Source organism: Astatotilapia calliptera, chromosome 3 (assembly GCF_964374335.1).
Source record: "Astatotilapia calliptera chromosome 3, fAstCal68.1, whole genome shotgun sequence".
Lineage (NCBI taxonomy): Eukaryota > Metazoa > Chordata > Actinopteri > Cichliformes > Cichlidae > Astatotilapia > Astatotilapia calliptera.
This window is the reverse complement of record NC_137424.1, coordinates 58,838,627-58,856,827: the sequence shown is the minus strand read 5'-3', so window position 1 is coordinate 58,856,827 and position 18,201 is coordinate 58,838,627. Positions and strand designations below refer to the sequence as shown.

Below are 18,201 nucleotides of genomic sequence, written 5' to 3'. Positions count from 1 at the left end.
CCCCACACACCAATAACAACATCTCCTTAATGAGATGCGCTAAAAATAGTCCCACAGTTCAAACTAATTGCCAGCTGCTGGTATACAGTTACTACGAGAGTATGTAAAGTAGTAGCATTAGCTGTATTTAGTGATGTGTACCAGCTTGGACGCAAAATAAAAATGTATTAATCAATTCATTTTCACCCCTCTCTCTCTCGGTCTGCAGTTACACAGTCCGCATTGAATCCATGCTCTTAAAGGAGGATTTTCCGGCAGCGTGCGAGGCCATGAAACGGGACATTAAGATCCTTCGCGCCGCCATCAAAGGTAACACGCTCGCAGCATCAGCGGCACACGGATGAGCTGCTCTCTGCATGCAGCCGCTGTTGGGAGCTCACACAGGCCACAGCTCTGCTTTCTCTTCTCTTACTTATTGTCTCAGTGTCAACGCAGAACAGAGAAGGACCAGAACCAACACTGAGTGTGTTACAATGTTTTATTCCTTACCACAAGCAAATGTGCTGCAGGAGGCAGGTAGAGATTGTGTGGCCAGACTGCTTCTATCTGTGTTGTATGAACTGAAATTACTGAGAGAATGGCATGAACACCAACGATGGTGGTGGAGCTGTAAAACTTTTTAGAGCAAACTCATCAACTTTTTAAAATTAATTTTACATTTTTAAAAAAAAGTAACATTTGACTCCTGACACTGGGATCAGGGCACTGAGGTAAAGTAGGGTTTGGTCAAATATACAATAAATAATAGGTGTTAAAAGTTGCATAGAGCATGTTAATAGTTACTCTGAGATGCAGCTCATTGCTGCTGATGAACCTTATCTCTGTGTCTCGGCAATGAACAAACAACAAAGAAATCACACCGACTCACATCCATCAAAAACATTAAAAACCTCCAGAAAAGTTATTTTTCTTGACTCCAAACATAAGGTTCTGTTTGGGGTCGTCATCAGTGATGACATCGATCTCAGAGGATTCATTTAGCTTCAGAATCACCACGCAGAGGTGTAACCAAGAAGCTTCTAGAAACACTTTCACAGATTTAGCAGATTCTGTTACACAGATTGTGTTACAATGTCTCAGAATCAGTACTTTCACCTTTATGTGAAGGAGTGAGCCGTTTGATTCAGAAGTTGTAAAAAAAGTAAGAAAGGGGACTTCCGGTTGAGCTTTGATGGAGTAGGACGCGAGTCTGGGAGTGTCACGTTTCGTAGATCGGACTCACGCGCAGACCACTAGTGTCTTCAAAAGGTGCATTTATTTACAGTGTTTCCTACAGTGGAATTCATACATATACATAATAGTGTCCAAAGAAAAAGGTGCCGGGGTTCCAGGGTCCAGGAGTGAAAGAGGCAGGAGTCCAGGAAGGGAAAGTTTCCATTCAGTCCTAGCACATCTCCTCTCCTTTATCTCTCTTGCTCCCGTTCAGTCGCCAGGCACAGGGGAAGAACAAGTCCAGAGGCAATCTATGCACAGGCAGAAAAAAACCATTAGTCTCCTGGTTCAGACATGCTCATAAACTGATTCTACAAAATACAGGACGACTGACGCTGATGACTCAACGATCCAGCGACGAGTAGAGCAGACTCGCCCTCTTAAGAAGGGTTCCAATCTTTCATGATCAGCGACAGATGTGCTGATCACCTCCAGGTGCGTAGGCCAGGGGCAGGAGCCCATACTGAGCTCCGCCCCGGCAGGAGAAAGAGAGAATGGAAGAGGGCGAGAGAGAAAGGGAGAGCAGAGGTGAGAGAGAAAGGTAAACAAAACAAAACACCTGACGGCTGTCAGCTGACGAGGGGCGGAGACCATGACAGTACCCCCCCCTCAACGGGAGCCCCCCGGCGACCCACCAGGCTTGTCCGGATGCAGGCGGTGAAACTCCCGGAGCATGGGCACATCCAGAACGGCCGCCCGAGGGACCCAGGAGCGCTCCTCCACGCCATAACCCTCCCAGTCAACCAGATACTGACAGCCACGCCCACGGCGCCGAGAGTCCATGATGCGAGTGATGGAGTAGGCTGGCAAGCCATCCACGAGCCGGGCGGGAGGAGGGGGCCTGGAAGGAGGGCACAGAGGACTAGAGCGGACAGGTTTGAGTTGTGAAACATGGAAAACATCATGGATTCTCATATTGCGAGGGAGTTTTAACTTCACAGAGACAGGATTGACCAAGGCGGAGATTTCAAAAGGGCCAATGAAGGTGGGTGTAAGTTTCTTAGATTCAGTCCTGACCGGAACAAAGCGGGTAGAAAGCCATACCTTCTGGCCGACAGAGTATTCGGGTGCTGGAGTCCGGTGCCGGTCTGCGATGCGTTTGTTGTTCTCCTTCGTGCACAGTAGAGCCGCTTGAGTTGCCCGCCAAACTCTGCGACACCTGCGCAGATGAGCCTGGACGGAGGGTACAGAGTGCTCACCTTCCACAGCAGGAAAAAGAGGAGGCTGATATCCCAAGGAAGCTTCGAAGGGAGACCGGCCGGTGGCAGAGGCAGTCAAGCTGTTATGGGCGTACTCGATCCACGGCAACTCCTCACTCCAGATGGTTTGATTGGTGGAGGCGACGCAGCGCAGGGCGGTCTCCAGTTCTTGGTTGGCCCGCTCGGATTGGCCGTTGCTCTGAGGATGATAACCCGAGGATAGACTGACCTTTGCGCCCAGGGAGTTGCAGAACTCTTTCCAGACCCGAGAAGTAAATTGAGGCCCTCTGTCGGACACTATGTCTTCCGGGATCCCATGCAGGCGGAAGACGTGAGTGGCGAGTAGGCGTGCAGTCTCTAGAGCTGTGGGAAGCTTAGGCAGAGCAATGAAATGAGCCACTTTAGAGAAACGATCGATTATGGTGAGAATGACAGTGTTACCTGCTGATGGAGGTAACCCGGTGATGAAGTCCAGTGCTATGTGAGACCATGGCCTGGAAGGAGTGGATAACGGATGGAGCTGACCCGCCGGGGGTTGGTTCGATGGTTTGTTTCGGGCACAGACCGTACAAGCAGTGATGTATTCCCGAGTATCTTGGGTGAGTGAGGGCCACCAGAAGTACCGCTGGAGAAACTTGACGGTGCGATGTATCCCTGGGTGGCATGAGAACCGGGCCGTGTGAGCCCATTGCAGAACCTGGGATCTGACAGAGCGCGGAACATAGAGTCGGTGGACGGGCCCCCCTCCCGGATCCGGTTCGGCTATCTGAGCCGCCCGGATGGCCGCCTCGATCTCCCAAGTGATGACCCCAATAGTACAGGTTGCCGGCAGAATGGAATCCGGATCCGCCTTTTCGTCAGCAGCGGAAAACTGACGGGAGAGAGCGTCCGGCTTGACATTTCGGGAACCGGGTCTGTAGGTGATTGAGAAGTGAAAACGGGTGAAAAACAGGGCCCATCTGGCCTGTCGAGCGTTGAGACGTTTCGCCGTTTGAAGGTAGGCCAGGTTTTTGTGATCGGTCCAGACCACGAAGGGTTGAGTGGTGCCCTCCAGCCAATGCCGCCATTCTTCCAGGGCGAGCTTAATCGCCAAGAGCTCCCGATCGCCCACGTCGTAGTTACGTTCTGCAGGGGTGAGACGACGGGAAAAATAGGCACAAGGGTGCATCTTACCTTCCCTCTGTTGGGAAAGGACGGCCCCCACCCCTGAGTCGGATGCGTCGACCTCTACCACGAACTGAAGAGTGGTATCAGGTTGGACCAGGATGGGCGCTGAAGCAAACCGTTTCTTGAGCTCCTGAAAGGCTGATTGGACAGCGTCACTCCACTGAAAAGCAAGCTTGGGAGAGGTTAACTGAGTTAATGGTAAGGCAATCCTACTAAAGTCCCGTATGAATCTCCTGTAGAAGTTAGCGAAGCCAAGGAAGCGTTGCAACTGGCGACGGTTGTTTGGTTCTGGCCAGTTCACAACAGCCTTGACTTTCACAGGGTCGGGTCGAAGATCTCCCCGCTCGATTATGTACCCTAGGAAGGCAACCGAGGGCACATGAAACTCACATTTCTCGCTTTTGACGAACAGCCGGTTCTCCAGAAGGCGTTGCAGCACCAGCCGGACCTGGGTCTCGTGTTCCGCCTGGGAGGAAGAGAAGATCAGAATGTCGTCTAGATAGACAAACACAAATCGGTTAATAAAGTCCCTTAGAACATCATTGACCAGAGCCTGGAATACTGCAGGTGCGTTAGTGAGGCCGAACGGCATGACCAGATACTCAAAATGTCCAAGGTGAGTATTAAACGCCGTCTTCCATTCATCGCCATCCCGAATCCGGACCAGGTGGTAAGCGTTTCTCAAGTCCAGCTTGCTGAAAATGACGGCGCCCTGGAGAAGTTCGAAAGCGGAGGTGAGCAGGGGCAGTGGATATTTATTCTTGACCGTAATGTTATTGAGTCCCCGAAAGTCAATACAGGGTCGGAGGGTCTTATCCTTCTTTTCCACAAAGAAGAAACCTGCTGCAACGGGTGAGGAAGAGGCCCGGATAATGCCGGCAGCGAGAGATTCAGTTATATATTTCTCCATAGCCTCCCGTTCCGGCAGCGAGAGGCTATAGAGGCGGCTGGTTGGTAAGGGAGCTCCCGGCAGCAGGTCTATGGCGCAGTCATAGGGCCGATGGGGTGGCAGCGACTGGGCTCGGTCCTTCCGAAACACCTCGGCGAGATCGTGGTAAGCAGACGGCACATCTGCTAAGTCGGAAGACCGCGATGGCTCTGGGCCGGTGACAGATTTGTTAGGAGGTACGGCAGCCTTAAGGCAAGTCATATGACACTCTTCTCCCCAGCCCGTAATGCCTCCTTTCTGCCAATTAATCGTGGGGTTGTGTTGCTGGAGCCAGGGATGACCGAGAACTAACGGCGTCTGAGTGGAGTGAAAAACAAAAAAACTAATCTCCTCCGAATGATTGCCAGACAGTGTGAGGGTGAGCGGTTCAGTGATGTGTGTGATGTCGGGGAGGCGCTGCCCTGATAAAGCCGTGACACGTAAGGCGTGGGGTAGTGACTCCACAGTCACACAGAGTCGTTTAGCTAGTTCAGAGTCAATGAAATTTTGTTCTGCTCCAGAATCAATAAGCACAGAAAGTGAATGACACTCGGAATGAACCAGAAGCTTAGCCGGCAGGGCTAAACGTGGAGGAGATTTATCCTGATTCAAACCGCCCACCAGTACTCCAACCATCACTGGCGGGCGCGGCCTTTTGCTCGCGACGGACAGGAGGCAATCATGTGTCCCTTATTACCACAATACAGACACTCACCGGCCGTGATGCGTCGCTGACGTTCTGCAGCAGTTAGGTGAGAGCTGCCGATTTGCATGGGCTGTACCTCTCCGTCGGCGCCCCCTGATGTCCGGGAGGACCGGTAATCGGCCGAAGCCTCCGCCCATCGCGGTCCTGCGGCCTCCTGGGAACTGGAGTTCCGTGCTTGCCTACGAGCTCGTAGCCGCTCATCCACCTTAATACATAACGACATCAATTCGTCAAAAGCAGTGGGTAGGTCCCGCATAATCAATTCATCTTTCAGATCTTCCCGGATGTTATTTAACAATGTGCTCCTGAGCGCATCCGGTCCCCAGCCGGTTTCTTCTGCCAAAATCCAAAAGTCGATTGAATAATCTGCCATACTCCGCTTACCTTGCTTAAAGTTAAGGAGGCGGAGCGCTGCAGCCTCGACTCCAGAGCCCTGATTAAACACAGTCTTAAAGTTAATCACAAACCTCTCAAAAGAGATCTCCGGGTTGGAGTTTAACACGACCTGGGCCCATTTCAAAGCCCGGTCACGAAGCATCTGTACCAAGAACGCAATCTTTGCCCCGTCATTGTTATGAAAACGCCGCTGTTCGCGGAAAATCAATGAACACTGGGCCAGAAAGCCAGAGCACTTCTCTGTCTCCCCTGAAAAGGGCTCAGGCGAAGGCAGAGGACCGTCAGAGGATGGGGTGGCTGCCGATGAGGGACCGGCCGTAGCCGCCGCGAGTGTCTCCTGCTGGGCAGGGCGAGCCGGCTGGGAGGTCCCTGGCTGTACTCCCCCTGGCGTAGTCAAACCGGAAACAGCTTGAGTTAGTGCAGCGATCTCACCTCGCAGCTGATGTAACATTTGTTCGTGGCGAGTCAGCGCCGCTTCTTGGGCAGCCAGTGCCTGACCGATGGTATTCTGATCTGCTGAGTCCATGTTGTGGCTGGATCGTTCTGTCACGTTTCGTAGATCGGACTCACGCGCAGACCACTAGTGTCTTCAAAAGGTGCATTTATTTACAGTGTTTCCTACAGTGGAATTCATACATATACATAATAGTGTCCAAAGAAAAAGGTGCCGGGGTTCCAGGGTCCAGGAGTGAAAGAGGCAGGAGTCCAGGAAGGGAAAGTTTCCATTCAGTCCTAGCACATCTCCTCTCCTTTATCTCTCTTGCTCCCGTTCAGTCGCCAGGCACAGGGGAAGAACAAGTCCAGAGGCAATCTATGCACAGGCAGAAAAAAACCATTAGTCTCCTGGTTCAGACATGCTCATAAACTGATTCTACAAAATACAGGACGACTGACGCTGATGACTCAACGATCCAGCGACGAGTAGAGCAGACTCGCCCTCTTAAGAAGGGTTCCAATCTTTCATGATCAGCGACAGATGTGCTGATCACCTCCAGGTGCGTAGGCCAGGGGCAGGAGCCCATACTGAGCTCCGCCCCGGCAGGAGAAAGAGAGAATGGAAGAGGGCGAGAGAGAAAGGGAGAGCAGAGGTGAGAGAGAAAGGTAAACAAAACAAAACACCTGACGGCTGTCAGCTGACGAGGGGCGGAGACCATGACAGTGAGCTCCCGCCGATTTCGATTAAATTGTTATTTATTCGCGCGTTTTGGCCGTATTTTCAGTCCTGTTTTGGTTTGTGGATTGTCTTGTTGTGAAGTTTTACTCGGGCCGGCGTAAAATGGCAGCAAAAAATGTTAAAACCCGCAGTACTATTCAGACACAACTGAGGCCTAGTTTGCAAACCGCGACCACACCCTCGAGTGAGCCGTCGTCTCCTGCAAAGCCCCCCACATGTCAAGCTAATCCTGATATTGAGGCTCTCAAGGTCGAGTTGCTGGCTTCGCTGAGGAAAGATATCGCCGACATCTTTAAAAAGGAACTTCAGGATACTCTGGGTGATGCTTTGTCTACCATTAAGTTCGACCTGCAGGCGGTGAAGACGCAGCTGGCGATCGATAAAGCTGCAAATGACGCTACCATGTCTGAGCTAAAAGGTACGGTGAAGGAGATGCAGCACGCACTTACTGTCTGCTCTGATGATATAGCTGAGATGAAAAACACTATCAAGGGTCTCACAGCTCATGTAGCCAAGCTGGAAAGTAAGTGTGAAGATTTGGAGTCCAGATCGCGGCGCAACAATGTTAGGATAGTGGGAGTACCGGAGGGCCCTGACACGTGCACCACTGCCGCCGTAGCTTCCTTGCTAAAAGAAGCATTTGATCTGGGGAAGGAGCCGCTTTTGGATCGTTCGCACAGGACCCTCCAACCCGCACCTAAGCCTGGCGACCGTCCACGAGCCATTGTATGCAGGTTTCATTACCACACTGACTGTGTCGACATTTTACGACGTGCTAGAGAACGCCGACAGATTAAAGTTGGAGATCGGACCATCTCAGTCTTCCCCGACTACACCGCCAGGGTGGCACGGGCTCGTGCTGCATTCAACACGGTCAGGCAGCAACTCCGTGGCATTGACGGTGTTCGGTATGGCCTGCTTCATCCAGCGCGACTCCGCATCACATATAAGGGTGTCGAGAAGGACTTTGTTTCGGCAGAGGAGGCCAGTGATTATGTCAAAACTTTGATTTCTGGGTGAGCCTCGTTAGCTCCTCAGTTTGATACTGTAATGCTGCTAAGGGTTCACGCTCTCCTTAGGTTTAACGCCACCTGTGCATTGTTTTCTTAGGCCATTGTGCTGGTTATTGTACTGTTGGTGTGCTGGTTCCTTTTATTTTCATTGTTATTTATTGAAACTGGATCATATAATATACTCTTGAACTTCGGACCAGTCCGGCACAATCTTCTCCAAGCTTGCTGCATTGATTTGCATAGGACTGAGTTGTTTTTCGTTTCTGTTAAATTTTTATTTATTTATTTTTTTGTTTGGTTGTTTTTGTTTTAATTGTTTATCTATTTATGTATGTTGTTTTTGTTTTTTTTAAATTTTATGCACGTTCGGTGATTTGTTGGAAAGTTCTCCTTCTGAGGAAGTCATATTTTGTACTGTGAGATCTTTTTTTGGTTGGTTGGTTTCCTTTTTATTTTTTTTCCTTTTTAAAAAAAAAAACATGTTTACTGTTACGCGCACACTGTTATGCTGTAGAGAAGTTGGTGAGAGGTTATTTTTCCCTCTCTCGCTTTTATTTTTATTTAGACAACAATTAGTCCAGTCACTTCGGTGAATCATTTTTGCTACTTTGGGGGTACACTGCTGTCTCCTTTGTTCTGTTCTGTGGAGACTTGGGGGTGTATTTGTGTTCAGGGTTGGGTTGGGGGGGGGCTGTCCCATTTCGGCTCTTCATGGCCACTGGCATTTTGGTTTGGTCTTTTTCCTCTTCCTTTTTGTAAATGGTTAATGGAAATATAGACCCCAGCATTGCTGGGTCAGGTATGCCTCTTAGATTCATTAGTTGGAATATCAGAGGTATGGGTAACCCTGTTAAGAGATCTAAGGTTTTTACTCACTTGAAACGTCTAAATTCTGACATAGCATTTTTACAGGAGACTCATCTTCGCATTAAGGATCATTATAGGTTATATTGCCCTTGGGTAGGTCAGGTCTTTCACTCAAATTTTAATTCGAAGGCTAGAGGAGTGGCCATTCTCATTAATAAGAAAGTTCAATTCACTTTGACCAATGTTGTCGCTGATAGGAACGGTAGATACATCATTGTTGCTGGTACCCTAATGCAGAAAAAGGTTTTGTTGGTAAATGTATATGCCCCGAATTTTGATGATGCTGAATTCGCTAATAGATTGCTGAGTAACATCCCCTTTCTGAATACACATTTGCTTATCCTTGGTGGTGATCTGAATTGTGTTTTTGATCCAATTTTGGATCGATCTAGTCCTCGTAATTTGACTCAATCATCTATGTCTAAAACTTTCTCAGATTTTATGAAACAGAATGATCTTGTTGATCCATGGAGATTTCGCAACCCTTCAATCAAAAAATTTTCATTCTTCTCTCAGGTCCACCAGTCTTATTCCAGGATTGATTATTTTTTCATCGACAGAACTCTTAATTCATGTGTTAATTCTTCCGACTATTCTGGTATTGTAATATCTGATCATTCTCCTCTGCTATTGGATGTTCATCTTTCTACCCATAAACGTAGTCCTCCACTTTGGAGATTTAACTCTCTCCTTCTGGCGGATAAAGAATTTTGTGAATTTATTTCAGGCTCTATTGAGGAGTTCTTGTCCTTCAATCAGGATGATTCTGTCTCATATTCTCTGCTATGGGAGACTCTTAAATGCTACCTGAGAGGTCAAGTTATTTCTTACTCTGTCCGTGCTAATAAAAAGATTAATGCCAGGCTTAAAGAACTTATAGCTGCAATTAGTAACCTTGATCAAAGTTATACACTGAACCCTTCTCCAGAATTACTGAAGCAGCGCCTTGATTTGCAAGCAGAATTTGATCTTATGTCAACCAAAGAGGCTGAGCACTTATTACTACGCAGTCGTGGCTCATATTACGAATATGGTGACAAGGCTAGTCGCTTGTTGGCACATCAGTTACGACTTCAGGCCTCCTCGCGTGTGATCCCCATTATTAAACACTCTGATGACAATATTACTACAGATCCCTTGGAAATTAATTCTACCTTTAAAACATTTTATTCTTTGTTGTACAGGTCCGAATTTCCCACGGATAAAGCTAAAATGAATGCATTTCTTCATAATCTTTCAAACCCTGTTATTGGTGCTAATGATGCGGGGCAATTGGACTCCCCATTATCTGTTGAAGAAGTATTAAAAGCTATTACAGCTATGCAGTCTAATAAAGCCCCGGGCCCGGATGGGTTTCCAATTGAATTCTATAAAACATTTATTGGTAAATTGGCACCATTGCTTTTGTCTGTGTTTAACGAATCCTTGGAAACCGGTTCATTACCACCTACTCTCACACAAGCAACCATAGCGCTCCTTCTCAAAAATGACAAGGACCCAACCTCCTGTGGTTCCTACAGGCCATTATCTCTGCTTAATGCCGATGCAAAGGTATTGGCTAAAGTAATTTCATCTCGCCTTGAGGATGTGCTTCCTCGAATTATATCTGAAGAGCAGAATGGCTTTATAAAGGGACGGCAATTGTTTTTTAATACCCGTACACTCTTTAATGTTATTTACTCAAAGCGTCTATCTGAACTTCCTGAACTTGTGATTTCTTTAGATGCTGAAAAGGCGTTCGATAGGGTGGAGTGGGAGTACTTGTTTGCAGTTTTAGAGAAATTTGGTTTTGGTGATAAATTTATTTCCTGGATTCGGCTTCTTTATTCGTCCCCTAAAGCCAGTGTTCATACTAATGATGTTTACTCTGATTATTTTGCGCTGGGTCGTGGTTGTCGTCAAGGTTGCCCTTTGTCTCCCTTACTCTTTGCCATTGCCATCGAGCCTCTGTCTATTACATTGCGATCTTCTTCTGTATTCAGGGGAATCATCCGTAATGGAATTACACATAAAGTATCATTGTATGCGGATGACTTGTTATTATATATGACTGACCCGGCATGCTCCATCCCTGCTGTTTTAAGTATTCTGGAGAACTTCAGTTCGTTTTCAGGTTATAAATTGAATTTGGGGAAAAGTGAGTGTTTTCCTGTTAATACGGCAGCACGTCAACTTCAACAGTCCGATCTACCCTTTCGTCTCAGTCCGTCTGGGTTTAAGTACTTAGGGATTAACGTGACTCGCTCTCTAGCTGGCCTTAAATCAGCAAATTTGTCTCCTCTTATATCTAGGGTCACATCTGATATTCAAAGATGGGGTAATCTCCCCCTTTCTTTAATCGGTAAGATTAACGTTGTTAAAATGAACATCTTACCAAAATTTTTATTTTTATTTCAGTCAATTCCCTTATTTTTGCCGAAACATTTTTTTGTTTCACTGGACAAGATTATTGGTTCTTTCATTTGGGGAGGGAAGCCACCTAGGGTCTCTAAAACTTTGCTGCAGCGATGCAGATTTAGTGGAGGACTTGCATTACCTAATTTTTTAGTCTATTACTGGGCCGCTCACATCCATAAACTTTGCTACTGGCTAAAATCTTCTGGTTCCTCGTGGTGTAAATTGGAGCTATCATCATGTAAGGGCTCTTCTTTACCGGCTTTGCTCTATTCCTCTTTACCCGTGAGACCCTCTCTGTACACTGATAATCAGGTGGTTCTTAACACACTCAAAATCTGGTTTCAGTTTAGACGTCACTTTAATTTTGTAATGCCGTCTTCCTCGGGTCCTCTAAGCGACAACCATTTGTTTCCCCCTTCACTTTTGGACTCGACATTTTCAGTGTGGTGTGACAAGGGTATAAAACAGTTCAAACATTTATATGTGGATGGTGTTTTCGATAGTTTTCCCAACTTGTCTTCTCGTTACAATCTCCCTGTTACCCATTTGTTTCGCTATTTTCAAATTCGAAATTTTGTTGCTAAGTGTTTCCCAAATTTCCCCTCTTTGCCTCCAGAACAGCAGTGGGAAACTACGTTATCATTTATTCCACATCACAGAGGAACCATTTCGAAACTCTATGATGCTATTCTGTCTTTTAGTAACCACTCTAATGTTAAGCTTAAGCGTACATGGGAAGAAGAACTGGGATTTCGAATACATGAGGAGTCTTGGGAACAGGCTGTAGCAAGAGTACGATCTTCCACCTCCTGTGCTCGTCTTGGACTTATTCAATTTAAGGTCATACACAGGGTGCATTTCTCTAAGTCTAGACTTTCTGAATTGTATCCAGAAGTGGAAAATAAATGTGATAAATGCCATGGTTCTCCTTGTCACCTTAGCCACATGTTTTTTCTGTGCCCTGAGCTACAAGGTTTCTGGACAAGGTATTTTGCTATTATGTCAACTGTTCTTGGGGTAACTCTTCATCCTTGTCCTTTGATTGCTGTATTTGGGATTCCTGCTCGCTCACTTACACTTGATTCCACACAAAGGGATATTATAGCCTTCACATCCCTATTAGCGAGACGTCTAATATTGTTGCATTGGAAGTCTGTTAAGTGTCCTACTATTTCCCGGTGGCTTAAAGATGTCATGTTTTTTTTAAAACTTGAAAAAATTAAATATACGTTGAGAGGTTGCACAGCCAAATTTTTTCACAAGTGGCAACCCTTTATCTCTTATTTTGCTAGTCTAGAGGTATTGCCTGTTTAAATCTACTTTTGTTACTGTTATATTCCTCTAATATGTTTGATGGTTGTGTTGATCTGTGTGGGACTGGGGGGGGGGGGCGTTGTGTTTTGTTTTTTTTGTTTTTCTTTTCATATATATATATATATATATATATATGTGTGTGTGTTAATTAGGAAAATTAAGAAAGGTTGATTGTATTTCGGTAACTGCAAGTACTGTTTTCTTTTTTCAATAAAAATATTTTCAAAAAAAAAAAAAAAGAAAGAAAGAAAAGAGATCTGTGTATGAAACTCTGGAATATTTTTTAACAAAAATAAAATAATAATAAAAAAGATGAAAAGAAATAAAACGCAATAAATCTGGACTGAATGTCGTTGGTGCAGAAATACCTGCAGTAAAGCCTTCTCCTCGTTTACACCCTCCACCCAATACAGACTAACACCTTCAGTATTTTTAGCAGTGTGTGTGTGAACTTGATAACTGCCTGAACTGTTAACTAACCTTCCACATGCTAACACTGCATGTGATAAAACAGCAAACCCAGTGGGATTTTAGCATCATAAGCTTATGTTATCTGTATCTTTACTGCACAGGTTTTGTGTTTTTTCTCTCTTTACTCTCTTTTTACACAGTTATTTCCAGCAGGTGATGCTTTTGCATTGGTTTATCCTTTATGTACTGACACAAATGAAGACATCATTTCTTTTACTTTGTCTCCGTCCTCCAGAATTAATGTGTTGCGAGGAGCTCCATGCTGTTCTCCACCTGGTGCTGCAGGCCGGAAACCTCCTTAACGCTGTGAGTAGGAAAAAAAACATTGTACAGCATCAATGAATAATTAGATGAGGGAGAAAAAAGTGGATAGATGGTGGAAGAAGAAAAAGAAATACAAGAAGGAAGAAGAGGCAACAAAAGGCTTTTTAGTTTACACCCTTTATTTCCGTGACAGTAATTTAATATTAGAATTCTGGTTTATTTCCTGTTTCTGTACATAACCTAAAACTTTGCATGGAAACTTTTTATTAGAGTGAGTCAAGATGAAAAGGTGAGCTGCAAATTAAAAAAGAAATGCTAAGACGACACTAAAACAAAGCAGTGTTTTCATAGAACTTCTCTTCCTTATTATAATCAGACGTAATATACTCTTTTTAAAAACACTCACATATATTAATACGAGTGTCAAGTGGTCACTGGAGGCTGGCTCCAAAATTGAGTCAGTCCCAAAAAAACTCATGTTTAAATGTTCAACTTTAGATCAGAATTAAACATGTTTACTGCTACAAATAGATTTAGATTCATATCTACAGTTTTAACCATGAGATTAACTGTAACTTTGGCTACGTTCACACTGCAGGTCTTATTAATGCTCAACTCTGATTTTTTTGATCAAATCTGATTTTTTTGTCTGCTTGTTCACACTGCAGATAAAATCTGACAGCAAACGCGCTCTAGTGTGAACCCTCAAAGTGGCCCGCATGTGCAAAAGAAGACGTCACACACAACGCGCTCTGTTTACACCCAGACTGAACAGTATTGTTTGACTGATGGCTCTTAATATAAAGACTTGTTTCAGACTTTACGTTTCCCAATTTTGCTTTAAATTCTAAAGTTATTTTGTTATTTACATATGGCCTAATAATTATCCTTATTGCTGTTTTAGAGGAGCGGTGCTTCAAAGGAAAGTTGCAGATTTCTGTCAGAATCTGCAGATTATACAGTACAAATAAAATGTTCACGTTTCTCCAACGTTGTCTTCCCAACAGTTTCTCTGGATGGCCAGGAAGCATTCGCGATGTCTTCTCCGGCGCTGATAATCGGCGTCTGTCTTGTGTCAGTGACGTAAAAGACTGATTTAATGCGACATGACCGTTCAAACAGCAGTCGCTTTCTAGAACATCAGATATGTATCGGATTCAGTACCACATACGAAAGTGACCCAGATCGGATTTGAAAATATTAGATTTGTGCCGTTCACACTGTCATACCATGATTGGATATGGGTCGCAGAGGGTCAGAAAAGTCGGATTTGATGTGCTTTCGCCTGCAGTGTGAACGTAGCCTTAGACTTCAAGTTATCATCCAAATATAGGCTCTTGTTTTAAAAACTGACATGATGGCGGCCAAAACCATGCGTGACAGCATGGTGGCTAAATCCATCATTTAATTACAGTCAGGGTATCACTGAACAATTTATCACTCACAAATTGATTGGAAATAATATAGTGTCTTCTAAAGGTTTTAAATTTCAAAATGATTTGTTTTTAATTCATAACTGTTGGTTGTCTTATACACAGTGTGGACCAATGACATGCATTCATTGGTGAACAGATGCAGAAATCAGACTCGTGCAAAATGTAACAGTGACTGAAAATGATGAAAGAAAATCAGACAAAAACTATTTATGAATCTGAGTAAAAGTTCAAATTGTGGATCTAAACAAAATTTTATGCATAAAACAGGTTGGTGCACTAAATTAAGCAGCCTCCAAAGAGGATATTTAAATCAAGTTATTAATTTTGAACGACATGGCAATAACGATATGACCAACACAGCTACACATTAATTAATAAAATCAGAGTATGCTGTATGTATATGTAGGTATAATTAAAGGTGAAAGAAAATTAGATCCCAAATAACTGCAAATTCATTAATTAGCATAAAAAGCTGCATTTATCAATGTAAAAAACCCAAAGCAAGCTGTTTCTTGAACTGATTGATTATTTCAACAACAACAAATATATGTAAATGTAATGAAAATTGTCTTTGTTCAAACAAAGTCAGTTATTAATTAGACAATAAATGATAAGATATCAAAATAGTATCTGTAAAGTGTGACTGACAGGAAACTGCACAACGATGAGTGCTCTGCAAAAATGTGGAGACCAAAGAAACTGCAAACTAAAACAGACATTTTAACCAACATTGTTTTGTAAGTAAATCAACATTTCACTGCATAATAATGAGAATATGCCCACATACTATCCACTCTAATAATACTGCCTAAGGGAAGCATGTAAATGTAAATGGACTAGTGTAGAGAGGGATCCCATGTCAGAGGCAACAAAGTGGGCATTAGTGACAATGTGGTCTGATTAACAATGATGGAGACCAAAGGAAAGTCAAAACTAAATCACATTTTAATCAACTGTCCCTCAGTGACATTTATTTCAGTTTAATGAATTCTGCAGAGACGCCCTCAAAAGATAAAAGTCCAGCATAGAGCGGCTGAGTGAATGTGGTCTGGACTCTGTGGAGGAGAGTCATGGTTTCAGAGACGCTGTAGAAAGACAGAATACCTGCTCTGTGATCCAGGTACACTCCTACTCTGGAGGACCGAGGACCTAAGAGGACAGTTGGGATATTGTTGTGCCGAAATGTATAACTGCTTGTGTCACAATCTAATGCCCAAGACTTTTCATTATATCCAAAAAAACATTCATTGCCAAACCCTGCTCTGCTGATATTCTTGTATGCGACTGCTACATAAACTCCACCTCCCAGTAACAACGTCCAGTCAGACTCTCTCTACTCAGGACCTGAAACCATCCAGTGAATCTGTCTGGATGATCAGAATAAGACTGTTGTTGCTTCATAAATGTTGCTTTTCTGTTCCCCTCAGATAATAGCAGATGTCTGTTTGCTGTGTTTGGATCCAGTGTGATTTCATGTGAACATTTTAAGAATCCAGCTCTGGTCTTTGGCTCTGCTGGTGACAGTAAAACATCCACTTCAGTCACTGTCAGTGAGATGTTTGTCCATTCCTCTCTCAGAATGTCCTGTAGTCTATCTCTGGTCTCTGACACAGCTGCTGTCACATCCTCAAAGTAGCTCAGAGGACGAATATTGATGCTGGATGAGTGTGTAGACTCACTGAGTGCTGACAGTGAGGGGTAGTTGTGTAGAAACTGGTTGTGATCCTCTGTGTGTGAGAGCTGCTCCAGCTCGCCGTCTTTCCTCTTCAGCTCAGCGATCTCCTGCTCCAGCTTCTCCTGAAGCTCTTTGACTCGACTCACTTCAGTTTCCTGCTGGGATCTGACCTGCTGCTTCACATCAGAGCTTCTTTTCTGGAGGAGACGGATCAGCTCAGTGAACATCTTCTCACTGTCCTCCACTGCTTTATCAGCAGAGCCATTGATGGCCTCCACCTCCTGTTGAAGCAGCTTCACATCTTTCTCTCGCTCCTGGATTCTCTGCTGGATGTTTAGTCGTCTCACCTCGAGCTCCTTCTGCTTCTCAGTCCTTTCTGCTGCAGCTGGGACTGTTTCATGGCCTTTATGTTCATCCATCAAGCAGAGATAACAGATACTCTGCTGATCAGTACGACAGAAAATCTTCATCACCTCATCATGACGAGAGCAGATGTTCTCCTGGAGCTTGTTGGAGGGGGCCACCAGCTTGTGTTTCTTTAATGGAGCTGCATCATAGTGAGGTTGGAGATGTTTCTCACAGTAAGAGGCTGGACAAGATAAACAGGACTTGATGGCTTTCAGCTTCCTCCCAGTGCAGACATCACAGGCCACATCTTCAGGTCCAGCATAGCAGTGATCAGCTGGAGCAGCTTGGAGTCCAGTCTTCTTCAGCTGCTCCACTAAAGCTGCAAACATGGTGTTTTTCTCCAGGACAGGCCTCGGTGTGAACGTCTTCCTGCACTGAGGGCAGCTGTGGATTCCCTTCCTGTCCTCTCCATCCCAGAAACTTTTAATACAGTTCCTGCAGTAGCTGTGTCCACAGGTTGTAGTCACCGGATCCTTCAGTAGATCCAAACAGATGGAACAAGAGAAGGTTTCTTGGTCCAGCTGAACTCCTTTCTGTGCCATTTCTCCTCTCAGTGTCAGTGACTGTGTGAGTTTCTCTAATACTGATGCAATACAGGAAAAGATTTGGGTGTTTTTCAGAAACAGGAAGTGGGAGTGGTTATGAGGCCTTGACTTATTCCAAGAGGAGAAGTGGTTTCAAGCAGACGGCGTGTGGTCATTTTTCACACAGCAGAGCACATTTAAAAATGTTTGTCTGTGTTAAATTGTTCGGAGGTTGATCTGCAGTTTTAATCACAGCCAGTCACTCTGCTGTTGAAGTACTACTTTTATTTCTGACGGTTTAGTTTGCTAGTTTGAGCAGAAGTTGTATTTTAGTGTTAGCTTATTTACACAATCTTAGTATCTGTCATTTAAAATCTCAGGGTCTGAATGCATGAGCTCATTTGACTGTCATGACACAATGATTGCAGAAAAAGTGTATTTATGTTCATTTAATTGATAAATGTTTAACAGAATGAGCTGATAATTGGGCGATACATGTTAGGTGTACAGTCAAACTGGAGACTTGCTGTCTCTACTCTCTCTTATCAGGTAGACTATGGAGACCAACTGCTTTGTGGGAAATGTAGTTTTATAGCTTCAGATTCTGTTGTTCAAGTGTTTGAATGTTCACCACTATGAGTTTAATTTCTGTGCTATGTGCGTTGCAGGGAGGTTATGCAGGAAACGCAGTAGGCTTCAAGCTGTCGTCCCTCCTGTCTCTGGCTGACACCAAAGCTAACAAACCAGGCATGAACCTGCTGCACTTTGTCGCTCTGGTGAGTAACATCATTGTTCATTTCATTTTTGCACATACGCCAGTGTGGCTGAAGTCACAAAAACAGTTAAAGTGCTCTTTGGTTGTCAGGCACCATTGGTGAATGAGATTCATCTGAATTTGATCAAGGTTCTGGATGTAGTCGGCTGTGCTGGTTGGCACTCATTGGCAGGAGGTCAGGGACACTACTTCCGAATGGGTAGGCTGGAGATGTGGTCCCTCTTTCTTTCTTTTTTTTAGGGAGGAAGACCCTAAAGACCCTATTTTTATGGGGA

General features: G+C 44.7%; 2 protein-coding genes across 2 annotated transcripts in view; one reads left to right on the top strand and one right to left on the bottom strand.

The window, feature by feature from the left end:
* LOC113017154 (uncharacterized) overlaps window positions 1-18,201 on the top strand; it is a 43,740-nt gene that overhangs the window by 19,668 nt on the left and 5,871 nt on the right. Inside the window, exons 7-9 of the mRNA XM_026160310.2 lie at window positions 209-309; window positions 13,080-13,150; window positions 17,820-17,927. Coding sequence (XP_026016095.2) covers window positions 209-309; window positions 13,080-13,150; window positions 17,820-17,927 — 280 coding nt within the window. The remainder of the gene's footprint in view (window positions 1-208; window positions 310-13,079; window positions 13,151-17,819; window positions 17,928-18,201) is intronic.
* Window positions 14,589-17,169, bottom strand: LOC113017155 (tripartite motif-containing protein 16-like). The gene has a single exon (XM_026160311.2). The coding sequence runs from the start codon at window positions 17,167-17,169 to the stop codon at window positions 15,832-15,834; it is 1,338 nt and encodes a 445-aa protein (XP_026016096.2). The 3' UTR covers window positions 14,589-15,831.

Excerpts from the sequence above, each read along its gene's own strand:
- LOC113017155 (XM_026160311.2), bottom strand. The coding sequence starts at position 17,169 with ATGGCACAGAAAGGAGTTCAGCTGGACCAAGAAACCTTCTCTTGTTCC.